At 39.9% G+C, this 23,321-nt stretch overlaps 1 protein-coding gene across 1 annotated transcript in view; it reads right to left on the bottom strand.

Moving 5' to 3' along the window:
- GPM6B (glycoprotein M6B) overlaps nt 1–23,106 on the bottom strand; it is a 150,484-nt gene extending 127,378 nt beyond the window's left edge. Inside the window, exon 1 of the mRNA XM_036271354.1 lies at nt 22,970–23,106. Coding sequence (XP_036127247.1) covers nt 22,970–22,973 — 4 coding nt within the window. The 5' untranslated portion in view covers nt 22,974–23,106. The remainder of the gene's footprint in view (nt 1–22,969) is intronic.
- Nucleotides 23,107–23,321: the final 215 nt, after the last annotated feature.

The raw sequence follows: 23,321 nt of genomic DNA, 5'->3' as shown, positions 1-23,321 counted from the left end.
TGTGGACCCAGGTGTCAGCATTTTGAAAGCTCTCCAGGTGATTCCAGCACGCATTTCCTTTTATCTACAAGGAGGCCAGGGATAGGCCTCCCAGTTCTGGATCTGGGCAGTACCCTCCTCTTTCAGTCAAGTTGCCCACCAACAAAAGATGCTAGTCACCTCTAGGGTGCAAAAAAATCCTTTACGAACAGAATACTGGCCCTTGTGATTTATTAATTCCATGACCTAAGGAACTGGAGAGATAGGAACATAAATATCACCCAAGGAGAAGTTTCTCCTAGAATCTCTCAGCACTGATGTCAAGTTCATTAATTTCTTTTGAGGAGAACTAATTATACAGCTGAAATATGGAAGAACAAACCTTGAGCGTGGTGTTGAAAATAATTTATTCTCCAAAGGGACTTAATTTATGCAGGACAACATAAGCATTAAGAAACTACAACGTGGCATGTTTATATTTGTGTAGAGCAACATGTTGCATAGAGGTTAGGAAAAACACAGAAAACACCAGCAAACTGAAGTCATCATTTGTAACAAAAAATTTTGATAATACTGGATATTCTTCAGTGGATAAAATTGATGATGATGATGATGATGATGGCTTAAACACTGAGTATTTTCCATGGCATTGTTCTATGCACTTTACATATATGAAACCATTTACCGCTCAATCATACAAAGTACATACTTCAGTGTCTGTTTTTCAGATTAGAAAATCATGGCCCAGAGAAGTCACTTGTAGGTAACTAGTATTTAAATCCAGCAGTCTCCAAAGTCCACTCTCCTTTTTTTATTATTTAATTAATTTAGTTATTTTTGTTACAGATGTTTCTCATTTTCCCCCACACTGATACTCCCCTCCACCCCCTCCCCACACTGTCCCCAGCTTTGTTGTCCATGTCCATTGTTCATGCATACATGCATACAAGTTCTGTGGTTTATCTCTCCCCCACCACCCTTCTTCTGAGGATTGTCAGTCTGTACCCCACTTCCACGTCTCTGGGACTACCCTGTTCCTCAGACTGTTATGCTCATTATATTCCACAAATAAGTGAGATCCTATGATATTTGTCTTTCTCTGCTTAGCTTGTTTCGCTTAGGATAGTACTCTCCAGGTCCCTCCATGTTGTCTCAAAGGATAAGAGATCTTTCTTTCTTACAGCTGCGTAGTACTCCACTGTGTATATGTACCACAGTTTTTTTATCCATTTGTCTACTGATGGGCCTTTGGGCTGTTTCCAGATCAAAGTCCACTCTCTTAACAATAAAATGACAGTTACATCTGATCCTCATGTTAGTTTTATAATCTACACAAGCATACAAAAGTAATGGTTGCAGTATTGACATGCCCCCTGAGGCCTAGAGTGGTTCACAGATAGATAGGATCACAGAGCTTTTAAAGGCTCAAATTAGAACAGAATCATCTTTCTACTTTCATCCCAAGCCTCCTTCTTGCTATATCAAACAGTTCTTTCTTAAATGCCTATCTATAGATAGCAATGTCCAATAGAATCTTCTGCAATGGCAGAAGTATACTAGATTTGTGTTGTTCTATATAGTAGCCTCTAGCCACATGAGCATTTAAAATGTGGCTGATGTGTCTAAAGCACTGAATTTAATTTAATTTAAACTAATTCAAATTGAAATAGCTAGTGACTATCATAGAGGCCATGAAAGGTCTATCAGTTTTGCCTTTTACAATTACTTTTCAAACCAAATTCACTTCCAGCCTGTTTCTACACTCATTTAACAGCTCATCAGTCCACCTCAAGCTCTACTGAAAATAAAAGACCACCAAGGGGTTTATACAAGCATGAGCTCTGTGATCTCACTGAGTATTTGCCTGGCAAAACCACCACAGCAGGCTCAGGTATACATTGGAATACATAACTCACAAAATGTAGTCAAGAAAAATATTTCCTGAAGAAAAGCCATTACATGTTTCCTTGCATGTTGAAGATGGAGTTTGTTTTCAAAGAGCTGAAAGGTCTGAAGATAAGGCAAATGTGAGCTCCACTGACCAGTAGTCAATCACCTGGCCTGCCTGAAATACTACTGCAAACTGAAATTTAAGACATTACCACTCCAGCCCTGGCCGGTTTGGCTCAGTGGTTAGAGTGTCAGCCTGTGGACCAGGGAGTCCTGGGTTTGATTCCCGTCAATGGCACATACCTTGCTTGTAGTTTGTTCCTGGCCCTGGTTGGGGTTGTGCGGGTGGCAACCAATAGATGTGTCCCTCTCATATAGATGTTTCTCTCTCTCCCCCCGCCCCACTCTGTGTGAAGATAAACGTGAAAATATCCTTGGGTGAGGTTTAAAAAAAAAGACATTACCATTCCAAGTCCTTCCCCAGTTGCCAACCACTTAAGGTATCATTATTTCCTTTGTCCTTTCACCATTTTCTTTTCCTAGCTGAGAAAACAGATGCCAAGATGAAGGTGAAAAATCTTACCAAATAGTCATAAGCTTAATAGATAGTAAATCCAAGAATAAAATCCAAAATATTGGCTTCTGGAGGGGTTCAGAACAAGAGATGGATTTGCTCAATCTTTTCTTTTTCATATTAGCAGGGATGTGAAAGTGATGGCAGGAGTGGTGGCAGCCATATTGGACTATGAAATGGAAGCTAAGTCTTGAGTATGACAGAACAAGACATACAGAGCCTAGGTCTCTGACTTCTTTTTTGTAGGAAAGTGAGCATACCAGATGGCAGTTTTTCATCAGAAGGATAGAAGCTTCTGGCACGTTGAAGTAATTATTAACATTTTTTGGGTTCCATTATAGTAGACACACCTATAACCCAGCTAGTTAGTATGATAACCAGTACTAAAATGATGTTTTGTTCTATTAAAAAAATTACAAAAGTGTACATACAAAGAACTGTTATTCCAAGCCATCTGGCATCCATCGGTGCTGTTGAAGTATCTCCAGAGAGAATAAATAATTTACATTATTTTATTGGGTCCCCAAATGGCAGTCCTCAGGTTGGTCACTCACTTTATTCACTGGATCTGGCCCAACTGATTGTAACCACTTTCCAAAAACTTAACCCATCATCAAAAATATGCCACTATTGAGACCCTTAATACAAATGAGCTTATTCCCTTTCCTGCACTGGCAGAAGAAAATAGGTAGGAGAAATGGCATTCTCCATTCTCTCTCTGTCTCTCTGTCTCTCTGTAGTTGACAGCTCCTGTGGTTATAAGCACCAACACCCAACAAATTAACCATACCATTGAATGGTATTGACTGCACCACCTTCATCAAGAGGAGGTGAGGAACACAGAGAGTGCTGAGGTTCAGATACCTGTCTTGCCACTTCCTGGCTCTGTGACTTCAGTGGTCATTACTGTGAAATAGTGAGAATTACATTGGCTGATGCAGGTAAAGCTTTTGTAACAGTGCCTACACATACTAATTAATGACTCTGTAAATGTTTTATATGTGTGTGTATGACATACATGTGAATACATGTATGTGTGTTATACATACAACTTATATATACGCACGTCTGTCTGCATACATGTATGTTATATATAACATATTCATTTTATAAATACTGGATGTGTGTGTGTGTGACACACACACACTTATGTTTGTATGTGCACCTTCATTTCTTGACTGATTTGTACCAATATTCTGATTTCTGTGAAAGTCAAGTTGATTCATAAAAGCAAAGTGCCCTTCTGTCCCAAGTTCAAAACTTATCAAAGCTTATTCTCCTGCATTTGTAATGTAGCTAATAATTAAGTGCATCTACCACTTAAACATCCCCCAAGGGGCTCTGAAAGGCCCAGCAGGATTTTCAGCTGCTCTGGCCCAACCCCAGGACGGGGGATGTGGCATGTGAGTACAGAGCAGGAAGGGTACCTAACGTGGCAGATTCTGGACCTGCCTCACAAAGCTTTGTACTATAATTTTAATTTCTCAGTGACCAAGGGAGTTTGTTTGAGCCATCAAAAAAGGATGCTAACTTAGAAATACAAACACAATGCCAAGGAAAGAGTTCCATAAAAGTAGAAATGGATCAAAGAGAAGCTCACAATAGAAGGAGTACTCTTCCCTATACTGCCCCAAGTTTCTGGAATGAATATTTTAAAAAATATCCATTCTCCAAAGCAGGACTGATTTCTATCACCGATGCAGATACAGAAAGCAGTTCATGCACAGACACATCTACATCAATTGCTCTTCCCCACTTATCCAGAATTTGAAATATTTTGGAAGCTTCATTCGTTTGCAAAACAGTCAAGCATATAAAGACTCGGAATGGTTAACAGCTGCCACAAAGCCCATTCTACAAAGGAACCACAAAGCTCCTGGGCACCCACTTCAGGCTACTGAGTGGAAAATAATGCAGCACTAGGGACTGCTTAAGTTCGTTTACAAAGTGCATTTGCTTATTAATTTATATATGTATGTGAGTGTGTGTGTTTTAAAGAAGCTCTATCTTAAAAAAATAAAATAAAATAAATAAATAAATAAATAAATAAGACAAGGCAGCAGACTGGCTATACTGGGAGCTCTGCAACAGCACAGGGGAGATAGAAATACACTGAAATATTCAAGTCCAGCATTACTATAGGGACTCAAGTGCAAAGTGGGCCCTTCTGCCTCAACACCTGCTGCTAACTGAAGATACCCATATGGAGCCCAAGCACAATTTATCCCGAGTCCATCAGTTATTGACAACCAAGCTGTGAAGGTTGAAGGTTGTTTTACTCTGTTAACCATGACAAGGAGACATGTAAGCTAATTTTTAAATATTCAAGTTTTTAAATAGTGGAAATTTTTAATCTTTTTACTGCTTTCTAGTAATAACCCCTGGCATTTCTTTGAACAACTTATGTGATCATTTACTGACATGCCAGTTAAATGAGGAGTGACACACTGGACATGAGAAAATCATGTGTAGAGATTTTTATAGCAATCAAACTATAGATATTTTTAAAATAAGTAAGTACAGCCTGCCATTTTAAATACAAAGTTACCATGGCAACAGTAACATACCCTATCTCCTCTACCCTAAAGATAAGTTTTCATAGGTAATAAAATTATAGAAATAATTAAATAAAGCAAAGACTAAGCTATATAAGAGACTAGATTTGTCAAGCATTCAAGCAACACCTTAATTGGTTTTCAGGTTCCTGCAATAGTGTCTCCAGGCTTCTAAAGAAGGAAGCTCATGTAACAATGATGTTTCATTATTTTATTATAGTTACTGACCTCATTTATGGTTTATTCTGTGACACAACTTGTCTTTTTCATTTGTTTTATTACCAATCCTCTCTATTTTCCTAATTGCATTAAAGTATCAATAATAATTTGCTACATTCAAAAAATGCCCTTTCGGTGCTCGTGCTGCAGGCAATCGGTGTTACGGCAGCATCTGTTTTTCAACGCATGACCCAGAGAAGAGCAGTGTAGGCCTACGTCTAATCAGTAGTGAGCAGCTGGAGACAACTTCAGGGTTAAATTTACACAGATAGGAAACTCAACTGGAAACTGTTAAGTAGTTAATTCCAAATAATGCAACCATGAAGGAAACATGGCAGCTTGGATTAAAGAAAATATGAAAGCATAGCCTACCAGCGAAGTAAAGGAGCTGTCTTTCCATGGGCACTATCATTCCAAGAAATAGACAAATTCCTGCCCCGGCCAATGTGGCTCAGTGGATGAGTGTCAACCCATGCATCAAGAGGTTTGATTCCTGGTCAAGACATATGCCCAGATTGTGGGCACAATCCCCAGTGGGGAGCATGCAGGAGGTGGCCAATCGATGTTCTCCCTCATCGATGTTTCTATCCCTCTATTCCTCTTCCTTCTTCTCTCTCTAAAATCAATAAAGAAAAAAATATTTTTTAAAAAAATGCCCTTTCGCAAAGTTCTGATTCTCCCCAAGTGAATACCTTTCAGCAGGATGTTCACTTGCTGAAAGGTTCAGATAAAACTAAGTCTGATGCCTGTTAATACTGTCATTAAAATAGTCACTACTATGTAAAAAAAACAAAAATGTCTCCTCTATGGTAATACGTGTGGCAGGAACGTAGACCAGTATTGGTGCCATTCTATTACCAGAAGACAATGTTTTTTTTTTTTTGTTTTGTTTTTTAATTTATTGATTTGAGAGAGAGAGAGAGAGAGAGAGATTGATTTGTTGTTCCACTTATTGATGTGGTTGTTTGTTGATTCTTGTATGTGTCCTGACCTGGGATTGAACCCACAACCTTGGCATATTGGGATGATGCTCTAATCAACTGAACTACCCAGCCAGGGCCAGAAGACAATATTTGGAACATATTTCCTTTGTTTTAATTTTAATCCTTATCATGGTTTCTCTACTCAGAGGTACATCCCTCCCACCAGACTGTGTAGGTTCTTCATCAAGGCCAACAATTCTCTTATTCACCACTATAGTTCTTGTACTTCCAACTCACTCGTGCAATGAATGTGCACAGTGAAAGTTTGGAAGCTGGCTGGTAAAACAAGCTGTGTCTAATAATGCCTTTGATAATGTCAATAAAAGAATCAATATAACAGCAAAAAACTACCATGGATGTTCAGAGCTTGGGCTTCCACCGTTAACAGTCTTCTTTCTCCTCAGGAGTCTCTGTAGCTGACTGTGACAATGACAAAACGTTAGACCTTCTCTGTAGCATCATGAAGACATTTCCTCATGGGAATGAAAGCAGATACAACTTCCAATTACCTAGGGAGATGATCTACAGTGGGGTGAATCTTTCTTTCCTTCATAGTCACTTCCTTAACATCTCAACTTCCTTTATTTAGTTATTTGGAGAAGCCATCTAAACGCTGTTCAACTTCAGGGAATGGTCAAGAGAGGCCAAACCTTTTATCCCACAGACTTCAAATAATATGATATCAGTATGGCAGACATCACAAAGAGGGACTAGGCAAGAGGACTGGAGGTAGGGGTAAGAGATGGGAAGAGGAGAGTTTCCTGACTGGCCAATATGTGGCTGTATGATTTTTGTTTGATAATATTTTCATGAATAAACACCTGTTTCCAAATATAAGGATAACTACCATAATAAACAGGGTTCTGGTTACTTATGTTTCATATTAGGATGAACTCTTAATTCTAGGAAACCAAGGTATGGGTTTCCCCATTCTTAATGTCATCCTCAAAGAGCAATTTTATATTTATTTCAAGTAAGGCCCATAAATGTTTAGCATTTTTTTTATCCTTACCTGAGAACATATTTTCATTTTTTTGTTCAGATATAGGAGGAAGAGAGAGGAAGACAGAGAGAGAAACATTGACATGAAAGGGACACATTGAGTGGCTGCCACCCATACGACCCAACCAGGGCCAGGGACAAACTGCAACCGAGATACATGCCCTTAGTGGGAAACGAACCCGGGTCCCTCTGGACCACAGGCCAATGCTCTAACCACTGAGCCAAACCAGCCAGGGAATGTTTAGCATTTTTATAGATACAACACTAAGGCATAAGACTTTCAAACAACCAATGCAGAAATCTCAGTAGGTGAAATTATATTGGATTTTTTTCTCACAAAGCTGTTAAAGTACGGTGCACCAATTGAAAATTCGTAGTAAGATAGTAACATATTCATATATGCTTAGGAATCATTAATTGTATGGACATAAAAACTTGACAGTTGTGGGGTTGGGGGGTTGGAAGATGGACGTTTTTAAACCTTGTGTTAATGCATTCTCCAAATCCTGGGGGGTGGGGAGGACCTGGCCCACTCAGGTGTATTGGGTGCTTCATTTGCATGTGAATAAGGGTTTGTTATCTTTTGGCTTCAAGGTCTCTTCTGGTTAAAAGCAAGAAACAAAGCTAGAGTGTATGCAGTAGTGCCATCTCAAGGAAATAATTCACTTAAGTACACTTGATACCTGTGGTTACATTCCAATCTGCAAATAAAAGGGACTGTGCCCAGAGATCTGGAGCATTTGCTACCTTGCAGAGCTCCCACCCCACTCCAAGCAACCTGTGCCTGTAGTTTCATTGCGTTACACGGATCCCAGCAGGCCGAGAGACGGTAACACTTACCTGGAAATGACCACACTTTTACTAATTTCAAAAATATGGAGAAAAAAACTTTCCTGTAAATACAAACTATAGTTAATTTTCTATGCCAATATTAAACCACCTAAAAACATTCATTAAATATAAGTGAAATGGCAGACTGAAGATAACTAGAGAACTTGCTCCATATCATACTTGACAATCACACAGACAGGTGTACCACACACCTGAAGAGAATATAGCACATATTAAACCCACATTTAGAGAGGAGATAAATTGAGGGGTAATTTTTTGCTTCACCAAAGGAGCTGCTGAAGAACAACAATCTTTGGTCTTTGAGTATTTGTGAGGGAAACCTCAGGTTTAGGGACAATGAAACCCACAGCATTAGAAGACTAATTAGAATGAGACCATAGCCTCATCTGCAAAGTTTCAGGAAAAAAAAAAATGAATGGGCCCTTCTTATGTTTCACTATAATACTAGGCTGGAAATAGCCCCTAGGAGAGAATATTTAGGCTGCTACCTTCATTTTAGCTCGTTGGACAGTCAGGCTGTATTAGACTGAAACATATGAAAATGCCATATTATATGCCAAAAATGGTCTAATGTGGTCCATTTCATGTGTCTCAACTTAAGAATTTTACCAAGGATTGGGAAAGTCAGAGAACCATGATACTTAAATCAGTCATTGTACTATTCATCAGCAGCTCTTAGAATAAAATAAAAATGTTAAACCTATTGCTTGAAATTAAATGGTGAATGAAAAAATAATTGGCTCACTTTAATGTTCTATGCTGTCTTCTTTCGTTACATGAATATTTGTTTGCCAGAAGAGGCTGAAATAATAAATAAATGAAACCCTCAGGTACAAAGAATTGTATGATTCCATTTTATAACATACATAGTATTATCATTTGTTTCATTATTCTTTTGTTTTTTTTATCCTCACCTGAGGACATTTCTGCATCTATCTTCAGATAGAGTGGGAGGGAGAGAGGGAGGAAGGGAGAGAGAAACATCGACGTGAGAGAGACACATTGAGTGGCTGCCACCCACACGACCCCATCCGGGGCCAGGGACAAACTGCAACTGAGGTACGTGCCCTTAGCGGGAATGGAACCAGGGACTCTCTGGTCTGCGGACCAACACTCTCACCGCTGAGCCAAACTGGTCAGGGCGGTTTCATTATTCTAATCATAAAGAATGCCTTGCTTGTGATAAAGAGTTTAATGAATAGCAATTGAATTAAACAAGTAGGTCCATATCAGCACCAGTAATTAGCAACATCTACGACTGGGTTTTATCCACATTGAGAGAGGCTTGTCCTAATGGAACCTTCTGAACTGGGCAACTCCTTTTATACCTGGGTCCCTTTATCTGGTGTCTAGAATCTATTGCACTATTTCAGCCCAAATCCCAAAACTTGGGCTATTTGTCTTTAAGGTTTTCAAAGACCATCTTTTACAATTTTAAAAGTTCAGTTTATATCAGTATATCCCAACCTTGGAACTCTCGACATGTGGGGCCAGATGACTCTTTGTTTGGGGAGGGGGCTGACCTGTGCACTGTAGGGTGTTTAGCAGCATCTCTGCCCTCTACCTACTAAATGCCAGTAGCACCCTTCCTTCAACTCCAGTTATAACAACTAAAAATGTTTTCAAATATTGCTAACTCTCCCCTGGGGGAGCAAAATCGACTGCAGTGAAGAACCATCAGTATGAAAAATTCTCCTTCAAACAAAAAATTACTCATTGTTGCTTTTTAAAGAATAAGAGGCCTCCATTTCTCACCAGTCTCTGAAAGAATGAGTGCCTAACTCCAAATATTGCCTCCATGCACCCAGAAAAGAGCCTGCCCAGGCAGCAAGTAAAACATCTTTAAGCCACGAACCTAGCAACAACTCATTCTGTCACAGTTACTTTGGTCAGAAGTTTTTTTTTTTTCTTTTGAGTGATAACTCCCTTGTCATGTTAGGCTGAGGAAACTGCAAGACAATCACAAAGGAGAAATAGTTTCAACATTGAGAGACCCTTCTAGGACAAAAATATATGACAAAAAACATGAAAGTCAAGAATAGATTCTTATGACTGGGGCCTTTTAGGATTGCTCAAATCTAAATGTATGGAAGTGTGTGTGTGTGTGTGTGTGTGTGTGTGTTGGCTGGTGCGGAGATGGTAGGCAGTGGGTACAAAGTGTCCAGCAGTTCTGTTTTGTTCTGGCTATCATCAACAGTAAGGAAGTAATAACACTCTATTAAAAATTGCAGTTCCAAAGATATGTTTTAGGACAATTTACATTTGTGATTTCTGTTGCCTTTAAGTAAATAAAAGTTTGAGGCATTGTGCAGAAATAAGAATATTTCTGTGAAATGATGGGTAACAGTCGCACACATAATCTCACTTGACAGCTGAATAAACCACTTTCCAGAATAAATCAAGCTGGCCGTCCAGTCCAGAGCTGGCCTCCTCTTTGCAGGGTGAACAGCTATGCAAAACATATTCCAGGAATAAATTTCCATTTAACTACTTAGAGAAACTAGGTAATCTTGAAATGATCAAGAAAAGTTCATTTTCATGTTTCACCAAACATGGAAGTAACACTCCAACAGAAGAGCCATGTTTAAATCATTCTGGGGTTACCTTAGCTACATCGCTCTAAGGTATTAGTGGAAAATGGGCTTTTTGTTGTTGTTGTTATTGCTGTTCTCGTTCAACTAAGAATTTGCATCTTGAATGTAAATGTGGTCTTCGTAATGGAGCAAATTGGGTCATAATTTTCTTTTAGAAGAAATCTATATTTTATCATATTGAAGGTTTAATTTTCTTATCTTATTATAATATGTCATGGGTTGCTTTAAATAAAAATACCTCACTTTGCTTCAGTTCTTGTAACCAGGCTGGTACATGATAACTCAGAATCAGCTAGCCCTGCTTCCAGCTTCTATGTTAATCTACACAAGTTTGTCCATTCAGCTGCACTTTCAGAAGTCATAGGTCTGTGAAAGAAAATATGACATCCATGGCATTAGATTTAACCCTGATTAATTGACTTTTTCTTTTTTTTTAAACCACAGAAACTATGAGGGACCTTTAGTAGATTTTTAACAGTGTGCAAAAACATTATTGGGGGGGGGGTAAAAGAAGATCTAAATGTATGAAGAGATACATCATGTATACAATTGGAAGGTTCAATATAGTAAACACAGTGACTATTATGAAAATTATTCTGTAAATTCACTGAAATCCCTCTCAAAATTCTAGTAGAAATGTTTATGGGACATGAAAAGCTGATTCCAAAAGCAAAAAATGAAGACTGTCTCAGACACTTTTAAAGAAGGGCAAGAGGAGAAAAGTTCTCCTAGGAGATATCCAGGCATATTATAAATCTACAGGAATTAGGACAAGGTAGTATTGCACACAGATGGCAAAACAGACCAAAGAACAGAATGGAATCCAGAGATGTACACACATATACAGTAAGGAAATTTAATACATGAGAGATGCTATTATATCAAGATCAGTGGGGGAAGGATGAACGATTAAGTCCCTGGTGGTTTATGTATAGGAAATATAAAATAAAAATAGATTTCTAACACATATTATTCCAAAAAACTAAAATTGTAATGAAATAAAGACTGAAAAACAAAAAGCATACTTTAGAAAAATTTAAGAGAAAAATACACTGGAATAGAAGAACATCTTTATCACCTTGAAGATAGGAACAATTATAAAATAAGGCAAAAATAAAAGACTAACAAAAAAATAGATAATTAGGGTTTTAGTACAATAAAAATATTCTGTAGAACAAAAGATGGGTTCCACAAATTTAAAAGATAAGCCACGGAGAGGAAGATGATATTGACAACATATTTAACTAATAGTATTCAGAACATAAAGAATTGCTACAAAGCAGTAAGAAAAAAAAACAAAAGGATATAAATGAAAGAGAAAATATAAATGGCCAATAACTTACCAAAGGGTTTAACCTATAGGGAAATTCAACATAAGAAACAATGAAATACCAACTCGTACCAATAAAATTTTTCCAAAATTAAATACTGTGACAAATACCAAATACTGGTGGATATATGGAGAAACTAGGATGCTCATACACTACTGGTGGGAGTACAAAGTGATTCCACTATGTGGAAAGCAGTGGTGACACTATACAATTTAAAGCCAACTTTATGTGATCACAAGGCATTCATTTTCCTGACTACAACATTATTTCAGTCAAGATGATCACAACATTTTTCATTGAAGAAATAAAGACACATTATTATTATCTATATCCAAACAACATATGAAGAAAAGTTGTTTTGGCAAAAACAGTTCTATATCTACTTCAAAAAATTTTCCGGATGAAAAGCACAATCAGGCCTTCAACCCTTTTTCCAAGTCTGCACTCCACTTGTACTACTCATTAGCCAACAGTTGACTACTGTAATTTCAGACATTTCTAAAACTGCGTCTTCTTCAGGAAACTAATTGAAGGGAGGTCTCAACATGTTATATCCTTATATTCTGAAGACATAAAGTATTCATACTGATCATATCCTGAATGAATACCCAACATCTCCAACTTCCTCTTTATTCATAACCCCTCATGATGTACTTTCCATTCTGAGGCAAATAATGGGGATGCCCTATCTTTGTAATCTCTTCCACAGTATGCATGTTTTTCATGTACCGTTCTCATCAATTATTTTCAAAGTCCTTCTCACACCTGCTGTGTCAATGTTTTCCCCTTAAAATGGAGGGTAGGAATCAGTGGTTTATGCAGTCCCTAACATGGCTCTATGCATGTAGGCATTTAATAAATGCTTTTAACCATAATGATTTAGAAGCAGGTCTATTTTCCAAACAGAAAACATCACTGAGTTTTAAAATAATGTTACTAATGTTGATCAAAAGCTGCCAGAGATAAGAGTTCATACTGTATGATTCCAAGAACAGGCAAAGTATGTTGGCAGAAAGTAGAAGTGAGTACCCCTGGTCAGGTGCCTAAAAGGGAGTTTGCTGGGGATTTCTGGGGAGCTAATGTTCTGCTTCTTAATCTGTGTACTGGCTAGTTAAGTTTGTAAAATTTATCAAGCTGTATGCTTGTGATCTGCCTACTTTCTGTGTATATATTTCAGTGACAAATTTTAAAATGATTTTATAATATTCATGCTTCTTAAAAAAATATCTAAAAACATTTGTGACAAGATGCCATTATATGATAGACCTCAAACCAGTTTTTGATCATTCAGGAAAGTGGCTTTGCAAAATGGTAATAAGTCATGGAGTAGAAATTTACCTTTTTAATGTTTTTAATTCTGTCATACTCACCATGAAAATCCTCAGAATATGCCACATGAAAAAACTAAAAGGAGAATGTTATTTAAAATTGCTGCAAAAAGTAAAGTTATCTTAAGGATTTGAATTTCTCTGCTAATTACATTGCTCCTTGTGTGAAGAAACAGATGCCTGAGTTTAAGCTGCCATTTTATTTTTATTTTTTGTTAATCCTCACCCAAGGATATTTATCTCATTGACTTTTTAGAGAGAGTGGAAGGCACAGCGGAGAGAGAGAGAGAGGGAGAGAGAGAGAGAGACAGAGATAAAAACATCCATGTGAGAGAGACACATTGATCAGTTGCTTCTTACACACGCCCCCGTGGGAACCGAACCTGCAACCCAGGTACATGCCCTCGACTGTGAATCGAACCCGTGACCCTTTGGTGCAAAGGTCAAGGCTTCAATCACTGATCTACGACGGCCACGGCTAAGCTGTCATTTTATTTTATTTTTATTTATTTATTTTTTATCCTCACTTGAGGACATTTTTGCATTTATCTTCAGATAGAGCGGGAGGGAGAGTGGGAGGAAGAGAGACAGAGAAACATCGACATGAGAGAGACACATCGAATGCCACCCACATGACCCCAACTGGGGCCAGGGACAAACTGCAACCAAGGTATGTGCTCTTAGCAGGAACCGAACCAGGGACTCTCTGGTGGGTGGGCAGACGATCTAACTGCTGAGCCAAACCGGCCAGGGCTAAGCTGTCATTTTAAAATCTACCATCTAAACATTCTTTTCAGGGAGTCAGTGTGAAATGCCTAAACCTAAAAGAGTGACCTGATGCACATATAAAATAGCAGATTTTCTAGGCTCCTTCTAACCTTTGCTTCCAACATTCCTGCTCTTTTTACATGAGAACTATTTTGCAAGTGTGCCCAGATCTCAGAAAACACCCAACTTAAGGTCTTCATTGGTTGTAGGAGTTGAGAATGGGGGTAGGGGAGGTCAAGGAGATTTACAGACTGTCCTTAAAGGATCTCTGTGATCAACAAGGGAAAAAAAAGACCAGTCCTTTCTCTTACAATTCCTGCATTTCTCAAACACACGGAACACATAATGAAGTCAAGACTATAGACCCAAAGGATGGAACAGAATGTGAAGGAAGGTTGCCTTAAGCAGTGGTTCTCAACCTTCCTAATGCCGCGACCCTTTAATACAGTTCCTCATGTTGTATGTGGGAGGATCTGCATATGGGTGACCCACCTGGAGATGGACAGAGGAGCGGTGTCTTGGTTCTAAGACCATCAGAAATATGTGTTTTCAGATGGTCTTAGGCCACCCCTGTGAAAGGGTCGTTCAACCCCCAAAGGGGTTGCGACCCACAGGTTGAGAACTGCTGCCTGTGCTTAAAGGCTTAATCTGGGTAGATATGATTATAGCTAAGGAAATGAATTCTAAATTTGGAAAGGCCATCAAAGTAATTAAGGATGTTAAGAAATGGGACTAGATCCTTGATGTCTTTCTACTTAATGAAGAGACCAAAAGATGATGAAAATGATTTTAATAAGCAAAATGAACTTCATATTGATTTAGTCCTTTGGAAGATAAAGTGCCCTGAACATCAGAATAAGTTGCCAAAGAAAGACAGTCATTCTTTTTGCAGGGGTGTTTGGTCTCATTATTGAGATGGTTTAGGTACCGTTTTACTACAAAGAAAGAGTGAACTAGGTGCTTCAAAAGGCTCCTCCTTATAGCTCTAATTCTCTAGTAATATTGAAAAAAAAAAGGTAAAACAAAAACTTTCAGCTGGAAAATCAAGCTTCCCTTTCTGAAGGATAACACCTTCTAAAACAGAGATCTTCTCATTTTGCAGATATGTTCAACCAAGTCTTCAATAATGCCACTACTCAGATTTTATGTTGTGAAGCACAAAAGGGTTTTTTAAAAAAATGTTTTATTGATTTTTTTTTTAGAAAGAGAGGAAGGGAAAGGGAGAGGGAGATAGAAACATCAATGAGAGAGAATATCGAATGGCCACCTCTTGCACACCCCCCACTGGGGATCCCACAACCTGGGCATGTGCCCTGACCAGGAATCAAATCGGCAACCCCTTGGTACATGGGCGACACTCAACCACTGAGCCACACTGGCTGGGCACACACAAAAGGTTTTTGATCCCTTTACTCTAAAGCAGTGATTCTTAAAATGATGCAATTTTGCCCCCATTCAACAGTTGCTATTTGGCAATATCCGAAGACATTTTTAGTTGTCACAACTGGAAGAGAGGGATTGGGTAGAGGCCAGGGATACTGCTAAACATCCTACAGTGCACAGGACAGCCCCTCAGGACAAAGGATCATCTAGCCCAAAATGTCAATAGTGCTGAGGTTGAGAAACCATGCTTTACAAGTGCATTTAAAAGGGAAGGAAAGGAGACTTGTTTTATTTCAGTATCTGCCTCCAGCTGCTCCAAAGAAGAAAGTATTATTGAACAGTTGACAGAACCCAACAAATAAATATACAAACAAATACTATACAATAACTCTAATTCAAGATTATTTACAATAGGTTTTGCCACACCAAGTTCAAATGTACTGAGTTATATACAGCAATTAAAAGTAAAAATAGAAAGATCAGGTTTAAAGACTTTTTCTCTTGGCAGATTTTTGTTCTAATCAAGTAAGCAATTTTTACTTCTATACATTAAAATCCTATTTTCTGATTACTAGAAATGCACTCCTTTTTTATTAAGTGGTCAGCTCATCTCTCAGATGTAATTATCAGTTTTAAGTATCAACCTACAAAAATACATTTTAAAATAAATGGCCAATGCCCAGCCAGTGTGGCTCAGTGGTTGACCATGGACCCATGCATCAAGAGGTCACTGGTTCGATTCCAGGTCAGGGCACTTGCCCAGGTTGTGGGCCAGATCCCCAGTGTGGGGCGTGCAGGAGGTGGCCAGTCAATGTTCTTTCTCATCAATGTTTCTATCTCTCCCTCTCCCTTCCTCTCTCTCTCAAATCCATAAACAAAAAATTAATAAAATAAATGGCCAAAATCAATCAAGAAAAATAAAGAGAATACAAATTACCTACATCACTAGGAATGAACATCACTGTTGATCCTACAGACAAGAGGATTAAACTCATAATACAAGAATGTTATGCACAACTTTATGCCAATAAAGTTACTAACATATAAAATGGAAAAAGTCCTTGAAAAACACAAGTTATTAAAACTGAAACAAAGAGAAAGAGGAAATCTGAATAGGGCTATCTTTGTTAAAGAAATATAATTAAAAACATATCCATGAAGAAAACTCCAGACCCACATAGCTTCACTGGTAAATTCTTTCAAATAGTTAAGGAAGAAATAATGCCACTTTTAAAATTAATAATCAAATAAATACATAGACAAGGACCAGGTTCCATTTCACCAGCCCTTCTGGAATCACACCAAAGAATCACCCTTTTCATCCCAGAAAGGCTCATACTTCCTTTCTTCTCCAATTTACCTTTTGAAAGGGAGGAAGCAATAGACAACATTAAAAACATTTTTGCAAGATTCATTTATGTGTGTCCATTTGTAATCAGTTAAAATTTGTTACTCCCCATTTGGCTTTCTGTGCCCCTCCCCCATCTTATTTTCTACTTTCCTCCCACATGTACTCTCTGCTATGGTCAGGCCAGTTTCTTCAGGATCCTACAGTAAACCTTGCTCACTTCTACCTGTCTTCTACGTGTACCCTAATCCTTTCCATCCTTCCCAACACACCTAAAATCCAAGTCTCTACCAGAAGCTTCATGTAAACTAGAATGTCTTACCCTCTCAGAACTCCTTCTAGAATTTTATTTGGAATTTTACAATTAGACACTAGTGATTCTATCTCACTGGGCTTCTTTTATCTCTTCGGGTAGAATGTCATTTCCCTCCAGCTGTTGCTTCCCTGCTTAAAATCCTTTCATGATTCTCTGTGACCAAAAGGGTAATGATCAAATTCTTTGCTGGCCTGGCCTCTCTCTTCAGTCTCAGCTCTCCCCACTTCCCTCACATTCAGGCCATGCCCAACTCTTCAATGTGCCTAAGCTGCAGCCTCTGCCATGCCTCCTGCTGTTGCACATCTGTACCCAGGGCCTGGAATGTCCTCTCCCGGACACATTCTGACCCGTCACCCTGCTGATCCTTCCAGACTTAAATCAAAGGTTACTGCCTCCCCTGAGAACTGTCTGAAATACCACCCCCAACTTTTTTTCCTCAGACAGAGGAAATTATTCTACAGGGTCTTGTACCCATTTCTCTTATAATTGTTTATCTGTCTCTCTGAAGTGACTGTGGGGATCTCAGGACAGGGCTGAGTCTTATTTATTTATCTGTATATTTTTTGCTTCAAGGCTTAGCACAATATCTGGCTCATCTGAGTAGGATTCTGAATGCTCACAGTGTGAGCACCTGTCTTATATTCAAGAGCGTTCATGGTGATGGGCATATAACAGGAACTCAAAGGCTTAGAGACTGGCATTTGCTAGTTGCATGGCATTGCAGTGGGTACTCATTTACCCCAACTGTACAAGGTGAGAATGGAAACCAAGACTGCTGTTGCCATTTAATCCTCAGGGCAATAATGACTTTCACTGCAACAGTGTTTCACTCCAAGCTCCCTTGAACTTAAAAAATCTGACAAGAAGGAAGTATTTTGCACCAGAGAAAGAAAAAGTATTTTATAACATTAAAAGAAAAAAGCTAAAGGCAAAAAAAAAAAGAAGAAATGAAATAACACTCAAACTGCTCTTTAAATTGTTTTTGTGTCTGTGTATGCCTACAGCAATCAAATGACTTCTAAAGTGACTTCAATCTCTCAATTCTGTTATTCTGTGAATATCTGTGCCAAATGTATTAATATTATTAAAGAATAATAATTAATATAATTTGCCCTATTTAATTTAGTATAGTCTATCATAGTTTATAATACATAAATATAATCTTACATACCTTGAAACCTATACACTTATAATGTTGATAGACCTTAATAAAGTACATTTGATGTGCTAAAACCTTTATCCTTTCAACAAACATTTGTGAAGCACCTACAATATACCAATCATTTGAATGAACATTGGGATACAACAATGAATAAAACAATCTTTGTTCTCTTTGTTCTTGACAAATCTGGTATTTGAACAGAAAAGAAGGCATATGAAAAACACTAACAAGCAGCTAATAGCAATGCAAAAAATCATGTTAAAATGATTAAATGGATGATATTGGCTTAAAAATACAGAAGCTCTCTTACCAACATTCACCTAGTGAGCCATGTTTTCTATTCTTTTGTAAACCACACTGATCATTGTGCATAGAACTTGACCTCAAAGCTATTCTCAAGACATCTCTGGACTACTTCTCTTACCAGCTGAATTGTGTACCTAAGAAGAGTCAGTTCTTTGTTGCCAAAACTGTTTATGCCAGTTGTACTTGTTACTTTAACTATGAAATTTAATTCACTATTACACAAACTAATACAATGTGAGTGCCAAAAAAAGGTTTTTATTCCTTTGAAAACCAAGTCGATTGCTTTGGAAAGTCTTAACAAAGAGGAGTCACTTGGAAAAATAGTTGCAAGGAAAGGTGTAGGCAAGACAATTTAAAAGCCATCTAACAGCTTGACCCTGACATAGCACATAAGAATCTTCTCTAAGAAACCCTTGGAGGGGTCAAGTGGTTTGAGCAACAGTTTTTTTTGTTTTTTTTTTTTCTGGAGCAAAAATATACTAAATAATTAATTACTTCCTGTTTGTCACAAACAGTACTCAGTGCTATTGGGCAAGAAGGTTTCTTCAAAATTTCAGCCTGCATGGGAAGCTTGAAGAGAGTGCTCTTCAAGACGGAGGAGGGTGTACTGTTACTAGATCTTTACACTCAGAGGAAGGGAGAGTAGCACATCCTGCCTGGCTATTCATCACCATACCATTCCTTTGTTTCCAATTGTATCTGAATTACTGAGCAAACTCCCAGAACCAGACATTGTCTGTGTGGGCCTTCAGTGTGCTTCCTTCTGAGTCTTGCTTTTGAAGGTGGTCTGGGCCCTGGGTGGGGAGAGAGGAAACGCTCTCTGGAACAGCCAGCTCTAAGGAGAACAGGGCACAAGCCAGAGCTGGAAGCACTACTCCACCAGTCTCCTAAGAAGGGCCAGTTGTCCTATTGGCAGGCAAGTCAAGATGCCAGCATTCAATGCAACTACAAATGATGCCTGTGATGCTGGCTTCATGGAAACAAATAGTGTTCAATTAGGGAGCTTTTTTCTCATGTTTCTCAAGCATAACATTACCCTCTCATTTCTTTTTCTAAATTACATCCATTTTGCTCTGTAAGAGTCCCCGCAAATAATTTCATCAAATCTTTTATTTTGTAGTAAACTGAGATTAAGAAGAGAAAATGATTTACCCAAGGTCACAGCGCAAGTTAGTGTAATTGCTGGGATGGGCACCTGGGCCTCTGACTTGCCCTGGTTTTCTTGTTTCTTGGTCCAGGGAACAACAGCACCAGCAGCACCCAGGAGCTTGCTAGAAACACAGAAACTCAGGCCCCATCCAGGCCCACTGAATTAGAAGCTGCTTTTTAAACAAGGTCACAGGGGACCTCTATGCACATTACAGTTCAAGAAGAACTGCTCTAAACCAGATTTCTGAAATGCTATTTTGTGAAATGGTAAGTTCATAATCTTCACGTAAATTTCCTTACAAGATGGATCAAAACAAAGATCATTTCATATACAATTTTTACATATTTAAAGCAGGATGGATATCCTACATACACCTTATAAGAGGTTACTGCATTGAATCCATTCAGTTGCTATGCCTTCAGGCCTATGAATAAGGTAACAGAATCGAAATTCTGTTAGACAACGTGATTTCCCATCGGATAAAAACCAGAGTAACACTGAAAATGTGTGTGTGTGCACTCACACACACACAATGGCCAAATGCAGAACTCTTCAACCAGTTAAATAATTAGTTCCATCTCACTCATTTAGTTGGTGTACTGCATACAAACAATACATCAACATCTTCCCATCGTGCAAAACAACCCAAGTTACTGAATAGTCAAACACACTGCAAACATCAATGGGCTCATTGCATTTACATGAACCGTCCAGAATAGGCAAATCCATACAAAGTAGATTAGTGGTTGTTCTGGCTCAGGCTGGGGGGAGGGGAGAATGGGGAGTGACTTCTAATAGGTCCAGGGTTTCTTTTGGGGGCAATGACAATGTTAGTGGTGGTGACTGCAAAACTCTAAGTGTACTAAAAATCACTGACTCTGTACACTTGAATGTGCCAATTGTAATGGTATGTCAATTATATTTGAACAAAGCTGTAAAAAAAAATCAATCGGCTCAACAATAAAAGTGTTTTCTTTTGAGATGCATTGAAACATAAAACTGTACACACCACCACTGCTCATTATTTTATTTTTCCACCTAAAGATTTTGAATACCTTAAAATTTGAGTCTGAAGGGGCTTTATTTCTACAAACCTCTCTCATTTTACCAGGAAATTAACTGATACCAGTTTAAGGAAGTGACGTGCATGAGAACCAAAGTCCCAACTCAATGGACCAATGGTCAGAATTTTCCCAGCATTACATCATTTCAATTAAGACATTCATCGCATATGTATGTTCAGTAATTGAATACAACTGGAAAAATAAAACCAGTTCACGGCCCCGTGGTGTATTTACTAAGAATCTACCAAAGAAAATCAGTATGTTTCCTTTTTAGAATGAAGGGAACTTTTTTTTTTTTTGGTAAAAACTAAAACCAAGGATACAGGCAGAAGCAGTGAGGTATGCACAAATTAACATAAGTTGGCAACTGAAGTGTAGAACCAACAATTGTCCAAGACACAAAAGTACTTCCTTGAGAACAGGCCTCTGCTTTGGGCATTTGCTTTATGAGAACTTCTACACCTACTGAAAAATAAAACCCTCACTTAAGCCCAGGGTATTGTGAAAGCCATTCTCAAGAAGGTACCCACGTGATAATTAGAGGCTCAATTTCTAACATGTAAAAATCCCAATGACTGGCGTTCAAAAACCAGAAATAACTTTACTTCAGGAAAATTAGTGCTTCCCTCAATGCTGCACATTGTGGAACTTACACATCCTTGCCCCAAGCATTCCAAGTTAGTTACAGGCTGAGCAGCAGCTGTGATTTTAGTGTATGAACCTCACTTAAAAAGGACCCCTGAGTGATGTGACTACTGGGGGTGGGGGCATTTGAAGAAGTAGGAACCAGAGTTATAGGTCCCAGAATTCTACCCTTTCTAGAAGGACTTTATCCTAGCTCTCCCCTAACTCTTTGGTAAGAAAATTTCCTGTTGGATTCAGGGGCCTTATTTCCTTTCATATTTTGATCACCTAGTAAATTAAAAACATTTTAATTATAAAATTCATTGTGTTTCCTTTTAAACGCAAAATACTGTGCCCTCCTTACCATCCTTCACCAAAATTTCAATCAGCACAAAATTACCTCCCCCCACATACACCAACCCACACTCAATCGCAGAGGGGATATGGGGGGGGTGTAGGGGCCAGGGATAGCGGGTCGAGGGATCAGCAGCGAATTCATTCCTTAGCCCTCACCATTAACCCACGGCGGTTAAATCCACTGATTGCCTCATTAGGAATGTTTTGGAGGGGCTCTTCAGTCTGTGGCTTTCGTGGCACTGGTGGCTGGAGTCTGTCACCCACTAGAGAAAGATAACAGAGCAGGGAGAGAACACCCTTTCCCCAGCACCCAGCACGGCGCTCAAACATTTTCCGGGGTGCAGCGGAATTAGGTTGATTTCCACCGCACTCTAAGAGTTTCCCTTCTGATACAAAGTCCCCCTTTTAACGACATGTTGCTGACGGCAGCATTTCGGGGTGTTAGGAGGTGACAGAAAGAATCTTTTAGCCACCTCACATCCGCCCTGGCCCAGGTTGGAGATTCCAGTGTCCAGAGCTGGGCTTTCATCGTTACTAGTCGATCCCCAGCTGCACTGGAACCCACTTGGCACACCGTCTCCACCTGCGCCCAGGTCCGCATTTTGATACTTGGAACAGGGGACAAAGAAAAGAAACCCTCTGTCCCATCCTGTCCTTCTCCCCTCCCACCTTCCTTGTTTCAAGGATCGCGGTTCTCAAATAGGGTCTTCCGAGAGACGTGGGGAACTGGGCGTTTGTTTCACGTGGGTTTAAGGTCAAATGAACCACTGCAGGGTGGGACAGGATCGAACTCCGAGCTGGGAGCTCGGGTGACAGGGAGAGAGCGCGTCCCAGGAAATGGGCAAGAAGCTAGCTACTCTCTACCAACCCCTTAAAATAAAGCCGGAGACGGCAGCCCAGGGCATTCCGTCTGCTCTCTCTGCAACCCTCCTGGGAGCCCTCCTCTTTCCTCCTGGGAGCTGCACGCCCAAGGGTGTAGCCGAAGGGCAGCCGGGGCAGGGACACCCCCAGGATAGGGCAGAGAGGCGCACCTGGGCGTTCCGGACACCTGCCCTGCGCCCCTCCCACCTCCAGCCTCCGCCCCTGCACCCTGGCTCGGTGGCAAAGGTGCCCCAGGAGGCCCCACCTGAGCAGGGCTGGGCGCGGGGCCGGAGCTGGGGCGCGGGGCCAGCGCGCTGGCTTACCCATGGTTGGAGACGGGTGGGCGGGAGGAGCGCTGGCTCCCTGGGGACAGGCCGAGCCGGTGGTACGAGTTTGCAGGTCGGGCGGGCACGTGCGCTGGCTGGGCTCTGGTCAGGCTTCACTGGGCTGCTGGGCTGGCTGCTGGCTCCTGGCTCCCAGGCTGGGGTGGGAGAGCGCCGCGGCTCCGCCTGCACTGGGGGCCGGCCTCGCACAGAGGGGGCCTGACGTCAGCGCCGGGGGCTTTGTGAGCCCGCAGCAGGGCCCGAACCCGCCGGAGGCGCGCCCAGGCGGCAGACCCAGCTGGCAGCTTCCCCTGGGACCCGGAGCGAACCCCTGGGGCGCGGAAACCGGAAA

Source organism: Molossus molossus, unplaced genomic scaffold (assembly GCF_014108415.1).
Source record: "Molossus molossus isolate mMolMol1 unplaced genomic scaffold, mMolMol1.p scaffold_m16_p_2, whole genome shotgun sequence".
In the NCBI taxonomy this organism is placed as follows: domain Eukaryota; kingdom Metazoa; phylum Chordata; class Mammalia; order Chiroptera; family Molossidae; genus Molossus; species Molossus molossus.
Note: the sequence above shows the minus strand (reverse complement) of the source record. Positions and strands in the feature narration are given on the sequence as shown.